General features: G+C 33.6%; 1 protein-coding gene across 1 annotated transcript; it reads right to left on the bottom strand.

Moving 5' to 3' along the window:
• Positions 1-251: 251 nt before the first annotated feature.
• LOC135678170 (uncharacterized) lies at positions 252-12,672 on the bottom strand. The gene is made up of 16 exons (XM_065190658.1): positions 12,391-12,672; positions 9,469-9,563; positions 9,221-9,334; positions 8,374-8,478; positions 8,191-8,262; positions 5,532-5,644; positions 5,321-5,455; positions 5,153-5,221; positions 4,877-4,964; positions 4,696-4,767; positions 4,527-4,627; positions 2,884-3,001; positions 2,720-2,779; positions 2,501-2,611; positions 640-754; positions 252-536 (listed from the first exon to the last, which is right to left on the bottom strand). The coding sequence occupies exons 1-15, from the start codon at positions 12,521-12,523 to the stop codon at positions 650-652; spliced, it is 1,491 nt and encodes a 496-aa protein (XP_065046730.1). The 5' UTR covers positions 12,524-12,672; the 3' UTR covers positions 252-536; positions 640-649.
• Positions 12,673-14,134: the final 1,462 nt, after the last annotated feature.

Raw genomic sequence — 14,134 nt, forward strand, 5'->3', positions numbered from 1 at the left:
TTTGCATAAAATCTTTTTGTAAAGGTCTATCCAAGAAACTATTACTCCTATTATTCTTATAAATAAAGTTTTAAGTAGCAATCAAACCACAAACAACTAACAAAGATTAATTGATAGGAAAGGATTAATCATTCAAGAAATAATCACTTATATTTTGTACTAAATGCAGTTCATCCTCAAATTTTGTGCCATCGGAACGACGATGCAACTAATTCATGCATAGAATTTGGATGCATCAATTTACCCAATGATTCAATCAAGTCGATGTTTGGTCCAATTCTGATAGATATGTAATAGTTCTACACATTGTGAAATGAAATAATAAGATTTAACTCTTAGTGGCACATCAAATCATTAATCAAACTGGCAATACTCTCAGGCAACTCTCAATCAACATCAATAAAGATGAAAAGAGTCAGAATAGCCTTTAGTTGCTGCATCATCATCCAAATAAATCAGATGGCAATGTCTGTGGCAAGTTGGCAACAAGGTTCGTCCATCAGATCAATCTATATATCATCATCTTTTCGGCTTATCTGAAGCAAGGAAACACAATTAGTCCACTCCACATGGATTACGTGCGATTATTCGAAAAGAACTCATATAGTTAGCTGATCTAAGATGAGGAAAGAAGATTACCCAGGAAACATTAAGCAGAGCTTTGTGTAGCTTTTACCACCAATTCCTCGGTGGTAGGACCTATGATCTCATTGGCCCGCTTCAAAGGAAGGCAGTATATTCTTCCAATAGAATCCTGATGGAGAAGTAGAACATAAAGCAAGTGAATTTAACAAACCAATCAACAATTTCATATCGTTTCTGAAATAGCAAGAATCCAACATCCCATATGATGCAGCTAGATCTTGCATCCAAGGTACTCTTCTCATTGATACATAGTAACTTTATTAATGGAGAGAGGTGGAATAAGTAGTACAGCAAAATTATTTGCCGCATAGACTAGCATTTGATTCTCGCTTATCAAATAAATCATTCTGATCTTGATAGACCAGTGAATCATGTCATGTACTTACACTTTAGCAAAATATTGAAGACAACAGAGATGGCAGAGTGAAGAGCTTGAGAATGCCTAGATAACATCCAAAAAATTTTATTACATGATTATGTATAACTATTTATCTATTACATTAGGAACAGCCCACATTGTCCATGAGCCACCAATGTCACATGGTTGTCGCTGCAACTTGCTAAGTTTTGTTTGTCTAGGTTACAAACACTTTTTTCTTTTAGAAATTATGTCATGCACATATACATGTTATGATGCAAAATTCAAATGATTTGAAGATACTTTTTTCAATCAAAAGATCATTCAAATGATACTATAGAACCCAAGGTTAACAACCAATAGAGGCCGACTTTGATAATTATTAGGCTCCATACCACTTGAGTGGGCCCACTAGCGGGACCTAAGATCCACCTCAAACCAGAATATGGTCACACTGGATTAAATGCATGTCAAAACATGAGTCAAGTCCTGAAGGAAGTCACTACCAAATCGACTTAAGCCTTGTTAAGTAATCCTATTCTGAATAGTAATAGGAGGTGAGGGGTAAGAGACTATAACTAAAAAATAGTATGTGCTTATAAGTTTATCAAGGATCGCAATCAAGTACTGTACCGGTCCCTGGCTGGATGGTACATACTGAATGGGTACTAGTGTACCAACACTATACTAACACATGGTACACGGTATGTACCAAAGAGTCAAAGAGGACAAAGAAATAAAAGAGGAAGGAAGAAGTGAAGGCAGTGAATGAAGAGGAGGAAGAAGGAAGGAGAGGAGGCGGAAGAAAAAGAGTAAGAAGGAAGAGAAAAGAAGAGGAGGCTTAGAAAGACGAGGAAGAGGAGCATGCTTGTGGAGAGTTAGTCATGCCATAGGCAGTGGCTGACAAGGGCTCATGCCAGAGGGTTTTTTTTAATACGGACCAGATTGACCGAAATGGGTCAGGTCCACGTACAAGTTCATGCCTAGACTGGTAAATAGCGATCGATACCGAAAGGAGTTCCTTGTTTTCTATTCCTCTTCTCTCATTCTCTCCTCTCTTCTTCAATTTATTTCTTCTTCTTATCTCCTCTAGACCATTTTCTCCTTTCTTTCCTCCACTCTCTTTTGATGGATATCATCCTCCTTTGAAGAAAGAAGGGCCTTGAAAACAGGGCAAAATTGTTACAATACAAGTATTAGGTCAGTGTTCCCCAGAAACACAAGCATCCAAATCCAATGATGCTGTCTATTTCTGTGGTTTTTTATTCTTCATTGAGCTGCAACACATTTTCTACCAAATTTCTCCAATCATGGAAAGATTCTTCTGCAGTTCTTCACCCACAAAGGAAAGATTCTTCTGCAGTTCTTCACACACGAAAAATTTATAATCATAATGAGATCCTTTGATGAAAACTAAAACAATTTTACTATCATTGCATGTCACGATTGCTATTGGAAGCGAAAAGAAATGTCAGTGCAAGTATTTTGTGTACATACTCTTGCAACGATTCCAAGTCTCTCTAACTTCTGTACTGCGTCTAGTACCTCGAAATTGCATTTCATTCCAAACTCTTCCTGAATGAGTTCTTCACACCGAAAATCAAGATCCTAAATACACATTTAGAAGGGAAACTGATGAAAGCTCAAATTGGTCCAACTTTGGCACTCAACAGAAAAAAAAAGATACAGAATACAAAATCTTTAAACAAACAGGACCTGAATTGTTGCCTTTCCCTGTTCCATCAAAATAAAATAAGAAATTATGACCTCCTTGACCTGAAAATATGAAGAAATTCTGTGATAAGTGAAATAGAGCAAATTCAACAGAAAATTTTGATGATTCCTGCATGGATGATAGATAACTCTTTATGATAACTTACTTCCTGTTGGATTACATCATCACATAAGTGCAAAAGTGTGCCTCTCCCACTATCCAATTGTTTGTCATACATTGACTGTGTGATAAGATTCCGGTAAGTTTCCATGTTTTGTTGAAATCTGCAATGTAACATTTAAACGTTAGCATAACAGCACTAAAAAATACATGAACTCAATAATTAATGAACTTAAAATCAACTTTTTGAATCGTCATCCTTAAATCCAAGGGAAGGTATTAACACACCGAAAGCATACATGAAAACTACATTAATTTGACATCAAAGGAGTGATATATCTGCGAAGATGACTACAACTTTGAGAATTTGAGAGAAATGATTAAGTGTTACATGCAATAGGTTTAGATAAAGTTAAACAAAGCATGTGATTCCAGTTGCGGAAGCACAAAAATAATCAAGGTCACAAATTATGATATTATGAACAAGAAAATAATTAGAGCTCGACATATTATAAGTTTAATTAAAAAGCCACGATAACGTCATCCTTTTTTTATTTCATTTACTATGCTAGCTTGGTCATATAATCTTTCAAACTTCTTTCTGTCCATTACTGATCAATATCATCAGTAGATAAGCTGAAATAAAAAAAAAGAAACGAGGATGGATAAAATAAAAAAATTGAGATAACCATATACACCAAAGAATTAATAATTTTGGCTTTCATATTTTACAATTTGAGGGGACAAGCCATGGTATAATGGTAAGATTGCTCCTTTGTGACCTGAAGATCAAGGTTCTAGTTACGAAAATCGTTGACCCTCCTTAGTCCCCATATTGATGGGAACCTCATGCACTGGATATACCCACTTTTTATATTTTACAATTTGACACTATCAAGTGAATGGGTCATGTTTTCCATCAGACCTGATAATCACAATTCATATCAAAATTGACATAAAACAACAGTCAGAGACAACTAGAAAAGGGTACTGCAGATGAAAATGAAAGCACATAATAACATAAGGACATCATTGTAGATGGAAATGAAACCACATAATAATCTAAAGTCATCATTGGGTTGGACCTCACATGATTCGTACTATGACATGATCATGAGCAATGTGTAGGACATATTGTGATACCTCAATTTAATGCCACATCAACTTTGGAGGATGCATGTGAATATATTATGGGGTACTATCATTTGTCTGAGCTTATCATATGATTTCAGGCCTATCAATCTAATGGAACATTTCTCTCATGGAGTTTTGAGTCATGAAACCTAGTGTCAAGTGCTGCTTGGGACTGTAGCTTGTTCGGTGAATCCTCCCTGCTGGTCAAATCTACCATGGCGGATATAAGACTTGGGAAATTGGTATGATTTAATGGCCCAGATTGCTTTCTTCATAACAGAAAGATGCAACAAAAACATGCTCTACTAACAATGCAAATAACAAGAAAAATTATAAAACCTCATTAATAAACAAAAGGAGAAATTTGTTGAAGAATTGCAAAGGACGAAGCAATCAAGATGATATTCTGTTCTATTTACTTGAACCAGGTCTTACTCAAACCAACATAAGTAGAAACGACTTTGCACAAATTTCTATTTACTTGAAGGTCTTAGTATATAAGTATTAATGACTTCACACAAGAAAACTATTTGAGAAGTTTCAAGAAGTGCTTACGAAAAATAGACCTTAGCGCAATAGCCAACAACACCAGAAAGGATAGCTATAACAACCCATATATCTGCTTTAGGCAATTCAAGTGAACTAACAAGAGTAACCTGCAAAGAAATTCAAGGATGAGATAGAAAAACACCAAATGAATTTAATTGATTTAGTTTAGACTTACAAGCCCAATTATGACAGAAACAAGAAACTTGACCCAGTCCATAGGAGTTAAACTTGGATTTTTCTTTTCAGGCTACAAATTCATACATTATATATCAAGTATCAGATCAAAAGGAAAATCTACTGGAAAGAACAAAATAATATCCATTTTTCCTTGTTTCAGAAGTTAAATACATGCTGACCAATACTAACTCCATATCAGCCATAGGGATATTTTTGAAGTGCTTAACAAATATTCCTCGGTCAATCTTGTTCTTGGTGCCAGCCCGCCTGTATATTTATCAACTATAGATACATCAGTAAGGGGTTAAACATCTAGTGTGCAAACAAGTTAAGTTTGATAACTTCTTGAAAATTTTCACTTTCACAGACATTCAGTATCATAATTTTACAATTAAGTACTTGAGAATTTACTGAAAGATCAAGTCTCAAACTTGTAAATAAAAATTTTAACATACCTATAAACAACAATCATCCTATCAAAAGTAGGCTCCTGTATCATAATCTTGCCAAACAATTTTCGCATGCTTTATGAACCAACGAGGGAAGCAAAAGAGGAAAGGTAAGAAAATCAGTCTTCAAAACATGAAGTGAAGAAAAAAAGAAATTCAGACAAAACTTACAACCTCAATTCCATGTTTTCAATCCGGATACGTTCAACATATAGATCTTCTTCTTCTGTTTCAGGATTAAGTTCATCTGTTTTTTTGGGATCACTCTTTGGTTTTCTGCTTTGTCTTCTGGAAAATAGCATTTGTAGCCTGCACATATTATCAACAGTAGCTAGTTTTACTAATTAGATAAGAGAAGTATGAAAATACAATAATAATTAAATACCTCGTCTTCTTGAGGAACCACAGCCATAGCCGAGAAATGATCATATCCAGTTTCTCCATTATAAAGTAATCTGTTGTTTGATCTATTCCAATGCCCCGACGAAAAATGACATACTTGTAAAATTGTAACCATGTCAGAATGCGATGAAAAAAGGCATAAACAACTGTTACAACAGATACTAGTTCACCTCAATTATAAAAGAAGATTCCATGATACGTCTAAAATAAGAGTCCATATACGTTGAGAACAAAAGACTACAAGGAGATATTTAAAGCATACTCTTCTCGACTTACAAGGAAAATTATTAATCTTGTTGGATACATAAGCACAATTGGATATAATACGTAAGTTGGACAAACTCTCTTGGTTTTCCACTTTAAGTACCGATTGATATGGAACACTTTTGTTCCCAAGACTTCTTGTTAAGTCACCTTATGTTTCCAATCTTTCTAGACATTGAAATTTAAGTATCATAAATTATCCAAAAAGATTGTTTTCTTTTGTGTCCCTACATCTCATTTTGCCTCCTTGCCACATTAAACAAGACACGCCTTGCTTGAATCTATCTCTAATGCTTTATATTCCAAACATCAACTCATTTTTAAGAACGACTAATTTAGCCAAAGAGCCTAATATAGTTTGATTTCATTTGGTTCAGCAGTTTGAATTAGAGAGTGAGATATCTTAAACTATAGCCATTATTCTTTATTTTTCCTCTACTTTTCCTTTTATGGATAGCTTGAGAATTTCTACAAATTTACAGCTTTCGCTTGTCTTGTTACTCCTCCCCACTTTTCTCTCTATTGTTTACTTTTTTGGTACAAACGATTGATCAAAGAAGCTATTATACTACACACACAAGCCCAATCCACCAGCATGAGGTTAGCAACATATAAACGCCTAACCTAACTGGGAAAAGCCTAAGGCTAAACAAAAACCAAGAAACACATTTGATCTAAACCATAACTTGATACCCGTAAAGTCAAGAAATTACCTTCTGTTGTTAACTTTGTTATCTGGTCAATATCAAATTGAAAAGCATCTTCCGTTCTTGTCCAGTCTCAAAAGTTCGATACATCAAAAAATACAAGTTTTCAATTTACAAGAACCTTAATATTGAGCATCACCATTCAATATTCTCTATTACATTATCAAAACATTGCTTCAATACTGTGTTTAACCATTCTGCGATGTGTATTATAGATTTATAGGTCATTTCAGATATTACTTCAATACTGTGTTGCATTATCAAAATATTTCCGCTCTAGTCCATTTGCAATATAGGATTCCAGGATATGTAGATTTTACTCTATACATCCAAATTCTGATTATCTCATCATCCTACTATACCACATTACTATTAGCTGGTTGACAAATATGGTATGTCCACATGGACCCATATAAATGCTTGCAGACACATAGAGGAAAGGGAAAGAGCAGAAAGTGGATAACAGGAAAGAAAAGAGACGAAAGGAATATCTTCTTCTTTTTCCTTTATGTGAAAGAAGTAGGAACTATGACAACTTACTCTACTTTTGCCGCTTCCTATTCTATTACAATACAGCCTGACTACAGACCATCTCCCATTAGGCCAGAGCACAGCCAGAGCCTATTTGGTCCACACAAAAATGAATTGGTTCAATATGGCTCCTCAATCTAGAAGACCTCAATACACAAGAACCTGGTTCGGCATGGTACAAAGCTGCTCCAACTTGGTAAAGCTATTTTTATTAAATATTCAATCTATTTTTTTTCCAAAATTTTCATTTCATTATCTAATCTTATTTGAGTACAAACATATAATATTCAATGTCTTCTCCCAACAAAAATTTTACTAATAAATTTCTATCACCAACTCCTTTTACCTTTATGACATATTTCTCAAAATCCATATTTATTGTAGAACTTAACCCATTTCTATATTCTCCTTTCTGTTTGTATTAAAGTTTATATCTAGTGCTGTCAAAGTATCAATTTCCTTAAATTTTCATCCACTCAACTAATTTCTCATGAACAAGGTTTCAGATACCAACTAGGTCGATACATACCAATCACTATTTTTATTCAATGATATCGAGTAATATGTATTGGTATACCGCTCCATATACCACAATCATACTAGTATAATTAGTTACTGAAATCGGTATCGGAACCATATGTATTAAAAATTATGACATGAAATCTCCTCCTAATCATCATACTCACTAATGCTAATATCTTTCCATAGTGCTATTATACTTCACACAGCTAATCTCATCCTATTATCTTGAAAGTGCAAGACCCCTGTCTTATTTTTGTACCAAATTCCTTCACCAATATAATTTGTTGCATATGAGAATATTTCTAGCCAATCCCCTTTGCTCTTTTCGGTATGTGAGTGGTATTTACGATAGGAAGGGTCCTACTAAGTAGTTAAAAATTGGAGGAGCAAAAATAGCTCTTCATTGCTTTCATAAACATGTATCTATATGAACAGAACCAAACAATTAATCATACAATGTCATGAAATACCAAAGCCACACCATTATTACAAAGACTGTAATACAAATCCTAAGAGCATCAAGTTGTTGATGCGAAAAGCAAACAAAATTGAGAACAACCAGTTGAATTGTGCAACTGTACATAGTTTTGATCCCAAAAAAAAACTACTACTTATTACCTTATCTGAAAATTCTGGAAGGTTGTCATGAGGATGCTCTTTAAAATACTTTGACAAAAGCCTTTTGTCAAGCTACATTCAAAAAAATTGTGAAATAAATTGGTGATCAAAACTGCAATCACAAAGAACGCTGTATACGCAAACAAAATTACACTTCTTTTTCTGAAGTACATATGCACTGACCTTGGATTCATCAACTTTGATTGGAAGGTTCAATAAGTACTGCCCATGGTGTGCAACATCAATCTCTTCATCAGTCACTATTTTAAAGTTGCTCTTTTCCATTACCTGCATTGCAATGAAAGGAAGGTAAACAGATTGTCTTGAAATCATGGAGAACCAAAGGTTATCACTATCCAGAAAGCCTGATATGACATTTGAATTATAAATGAATTCAGTACTATTTATGTAATTGTTCAAAGTCTACCATAGTGAATGACATCCACTTCATGGAATCAATTCTCTATTTCTTGTATGCCAAAAAAACTCATTTTTTTATTTGAAATCACAGAGGAACGAGGAGAAAGAATATTAGTTTTCATGTCAAATCAGTAACAAATCACATGTCCTATTCACATATCCAAGAGATTTGTGCACAATTTTTTTTGTGAGCTGTGACAGAACTCATTCCAAAATATCGAGCGATAAGCTCATGCTATGTTATTCTCAAGTTGGAAGAGTCCACACAACCACCACGGAAAGCAATAGCTGAGAGAAAACAAACACCTTATAGCATCTCTAATACACTTCTAAATCAGCATGAAGTATCTAAAACATTGTAGTTCAATGTTTATCCAAACCCTTTTTAGCATATGTTAGTGCTGATTTAGCACATCGAAATGTTGAAGACTCAAATGCTCAAAAATGCCATAATTGTATAATACAGCATGGTGGATTTGATCTGATATATATGTACCTAGATGTGATAAACATATTCATGAAAATGGTGCACATTGTAATATACAACAGCAGTAGTTAAAACTCAAGGTATAACCACAGAGATCCTATGAAAGATTCAATGCTAACTCACCTGAAAAAAATAGGTCAAGAAATTTTGTTCAAGAACATCAATCTCTTCAGGAGACAAGTTCTGCTGCTCCAATCTTTTAACACTATGAACAGGATCAAATAGAGAATACAATTGCTGAAAAAAAAAATCATTTTGAATCAAAACGAACATACTTCATCCAACAATAAGAAACTTCAGTTATCATCATGCACACATACAATTTTCCAGTTCATGACTATGAAACAATAAAGAAAATTGCAAATTCATACCATTAGATCTTCAAATTGGAGAAGGTACCATGCTCTAATAGTATACTCAACCCTCTTACAGAGCTTCAAAAACTCAGTCCTGTCAGAATTTTGCTCTGCAAGAGACCAAGGAAACATGTAAAGGTAGTTAAGCCCACAGTAGGCATGAAGTAAATAAATAATATCGTTAGACTATCGCATGCTGAGGTATGTACAGACTTATAAACCATGTCTTCACTTGTTTTGTCACATGTAGAATAAAACAGTAGAAGAAAAGTGAACTTAGCTGTACATCAACAAGAATCAGGCAATAATTTCAGATAGAAAACTTACACAATTTTGGCAAGTTTCTGAACTCAAGGTAAACACAGTTTTGGCAAGTTTCTGAACTTTAGTGTGACTTAGTTTATCTAATTAGGATTTTGCTCCTTTATTTTGACAAACCAATTTGGATGAAATATAATGATGACTTGGTGGTAATTTTGGCACAGAAGACATGTTTGAAGAAGTTTGTCAATTCCTATTCAACTTTAAACGTAATATAACTTGGATTTATTCTATGTCTATTCTAGCTCTGACCATTATGCGCACCACAGGATTATTATTTGTTGTCTTAGAAGCTTCAACATAGGAGATATTATGAGGCGGCTTATGTAAGCTATTAACTCTAGATATAAAAGATAAACTCCTATCTGTAAACCCTCTAGTTCCAAGATAGAATACCTCTTAAAGTTGAGAGCAATTATAGAGAGAGCGACTTTCTCCTCTTCAAGGTATTGAAACATGGGACCTCCAACACATGGTAATAAATAAATGTTGGCCAAGTTAGAGGGAGAAATGTGTTGGGAAAGCAGAACTCAAAAAGAGAATCTTTAATAATTTCTGATTAAACAAAATATAATACATTCTTTAGTTTATGGATCATTATGAAACATGGATAGTTTATTTGTTGTATTTCTATCAGATATATCTCAAATAGAATACTTCTCAAACACATCCATTTTCTTAAATAGTTACTAAAATTTTGGATAGTCTTAGAATACTTGGGTAAACTTTGATAACAAAAATCTGTGTTTTCCTTGAATGTTAATATTTTTAATCTATTACTTTAAATCATTCATATGGTGTATGAATGACAAGCCTCAACACCATGATTGTTCCTGTGAGCTAGTTCTCTATGTTCAAGTTCTGGTGTCGAACCCTTTGCTTGCAAGGATAAGGTTACATACATTGATCGTCCCACCTCCCAGATCCTGCAACAGTGAGAATCTTATGCATTGAGATACACTTTTTTATATTAAGAATCGTATTGTTATTGTTGAAATTTAAAAAATTGACATACAAACTGTAGTTCTTGCTATCCTTTCTGTATTCTTAGAGTAAATGTGACTAGAAATAATTTCTTTCACCATGAGTTATTTACGGATGCTGGTTAACTAATTGTTATGATTTATAATAATATTTAATTATATAGTCTAACAGTATAAATTCATGTCAAGTTTTTTCATATATGATATTGTATACTTATTTTTTATTTTTTCATATCCTTGGCCTATAATATCCTATGATCTCAAAGATTTGGACATATTAGTGTATTCTTATCATGTTGCATCAGTATTCCAATTTAACAGGCATAATAAGGTGAATTTGTTGCTTGTCATCATTATTTCCATCAAATATAACTCCACCTTGAATCTAGTACTTCACACCAGATCGATAAATAACATGTTTTAACACTCAAAGAAGCAAGTTAACTTAGCTTCTTAATATGAGGACTCAAGACTAATGTTTCAGCACATACTGTTAGTTCCATTAAATTACATAAATATTATACTTAAATATGTTTGTATGGCTCATATGCCAGCATGCATAAAAGCTTATAATCTAAGTAATGCATGTTAAAACCATATATAGGGTATGTTCTAACACTTGTATAACAACTTTAGGAAATGGAAGTAAAAAAGTTTTAAGAGTTTAGTTGGTTGATCATGCTCATGTGGCCCAGTAACTATTTAACACCACTATACAGTTTTCAGTTTCCTAGAACCCCATGGAGATTGATTGAAAATCACTATATATCTAAACATGCCTTTCACAATGGTAGAGTTGAACCAGTTATCATCATGGACAACCGAATGCAGTAAACATAACCTAAATCATGTTGCCATTATTTGAGAAAGGACAACCTACACATTCTAAGTTCCATATTACAAGGAGATGAGGAAAAATTATAAAAGGTCTGTTGATTACAAATGATTCATAACATTCAGAAACATACTTAAGAAAATTCCAGAGCAGAACAGAAACACCAAAGGTACTAAGAATGGAGCTTCCGTTTAAATTTTCGGCCAATTTATTAGAAAACTCAAAAAGCTGCAGCACTGGTCAAACTCATGTGGTTTCTGGTCAATTTCATGATGAGGCACAGGGCGCTTCAAATCTGTGTCAACCGAACCGCATCAGTTTCAGCAAAGCGACGAATGTTAAAAATCGATGAGAACTAGTTAGGTTAATTGTTCCAATGATCCTTAGAAGAGATCGGATGCATTCATTAACCAATAAAGACAAGGGTTTTTAAGCTGCAGACGAGGTAAAGGGCAAAAAAAGTAGGAAGGCGTTAATACCTATCGCAGACATGCTACCAAAGCAACAACTCCTATAGATCTTTATTGTTCCTATTCTGGTGCTTGCCATCCATCGATTATCAAAATCATACACTGATGTGTTTGTTCCTATCCCATCTATGATCATTTCAGGGTAATGGAACTCTCTCATCAAGCAGTTATGCATTTTGTCGCAAGATACAGAGATATCATATCAATCATCAAATCAAAACAATTACTGCAAACAATACAAGCTCCAATAACTCAAACGACACCGAAGAAAAGGAGCGGAAGTATAAAAAGGCCAAAGATTGTTAAGGATGAGAGGCCAATGGGGCACCAATGAGATCTGCGAGCTTCATGACGAGCTTGGGCTTGAGGATGGGAATGACGGACTCGCGCTCCAGCCGGATCACGTCATCGTTGCTGCTCCGCCTGCGTTCCTCCGTGCCTCCTCCTCCTCTTCCTTCCATTTGGGCAAGAGAGCTCGATGGAACAGCGAGAATTGAGTTCAAACGCTAGCGTTTCGGCATTTGGGGATCCGCCGAAGAGAACACGATCTGTCGGATGTTAATGGCAGTGGAAACGGTGGGAGAGTTAACGCACCGACGACGTAGGTAACGGAACTGCTGGGGGTTGCCATTTAGGTCAGTCTTGCATTCGAGCCAGCGACTCACGTGATCCGACCGCGGTGACGTTGGATCCGAACACAGGTAACGTTGCCGTTAACAGTTGTTAAAACAATTATTTTATTAAAAAATATATAAAAATATCTATAATATAATAAATATTTTATTAAAAAATCTTTACTATTTATCGAATTAATTATATATTATCCTTAATAATTAACTACCCTTACCATCTCGGATTCTACATTTTCAAAAATTATGTTAGAATTCTTTTATTTATAAAAATAAAATATTTTTTTTTCTTATGTTATCGATTTTACTAACAGGAATACCATACGTGCTTTATTTTTATAAATCAAAAGTGAGATAAAGTCAACACTTGTTTAGTGATAAACTCTATAATATTTTCATTAATAAAATTAATAACATGAAAAAAAACGAAGTTAAATATTTTATTTTTATAAACATAGAAATCCCTAAGAAATGAGATATTAAATAAAGATAATTAGGACAATCCATAGTTAGTCCACTTTTATCCCATAACCTCCTAATGGATTTTTACTTGATATACCATTTTTTTATTAATATGAGTCATCCTAATCGTTCATAGTCTCCGCCTTACTCATAAAAGAGTTTTTGAAGAGATCTAATTTTAATTAGAATTAATTACAAGGAAATATACATAAAAGTTCTTTTTAAAATATTTATATAAATATTGAACTAAAATTTAAGAAAATAAATATAAAAATAACTAACTAACTAACTAACTAACTATATATATATATATATATATATATATATATATATATATGTAATTTACTTTCCGGAATATTCTGAATATCTTAATCGTTAAATAGGGGACATTAGTGTAATGAAGATTAATATGATTTGACAACAAAAAAAAAACTCTATCAGTTTAAGTCATGCAAAATATGCAACGAGTTGTTTTATATTTCTTGTGCAATGAACATTAATAAACATGTTGGTTTTTCTTTTTTTATTGTGCTGATCTCATTTATATTCTCTTCCATTTGTGTTTTATCTTAATATTTAAGTAGTGTGTGGTGTGAGATTACAGGTTCTAATAATTTTCTTTTGCTATATTGCATTGTGTGTGTACAAGACCTCCCTGATTGGAATTTATGACCTATTAACTGTGCAGTAGTAATAACTCCAAAAATATGTACACAGGTAATGGATGCAAACAGCAAGCAAATGAACAGTTAATAATGTTGCTACTAAGCACAATGGTGTCAATGATCTAATAATAAAAGTTATCATTGTTATATAGCAAGTAACAATATGCAAATATTATAGTCAAATCTTGGCCACCTGCAGCTCATTCATGGTTTCATTCTCAAGCTACATTAGCAACTTAAGTTCAAAATGACACAATTTAGCCCCCTAATTTCTTAGAAAGTTCATGAATACAATAAGATAAAGAAAAAGATGTAT

The sequence above is a fragment of the Musa acuminata genome, chromosome BXJ1-7 (genome assembly GCF_036884655.1).
Source record: "Musa acuminata AAA Group cultivar baxijiao chromosome BXJ1-7, Cavendish_Baxijiao_AAA, whole genome shotgun sequence".
In the NCBI taxonomy this organism is placed as follows: domain Eukaryota; kingdom Viridiplantae; phylum Streptophyta; class Magnoliopsida; order Zingiberales; family Musaceae; genus Musa; species Musa acuminata.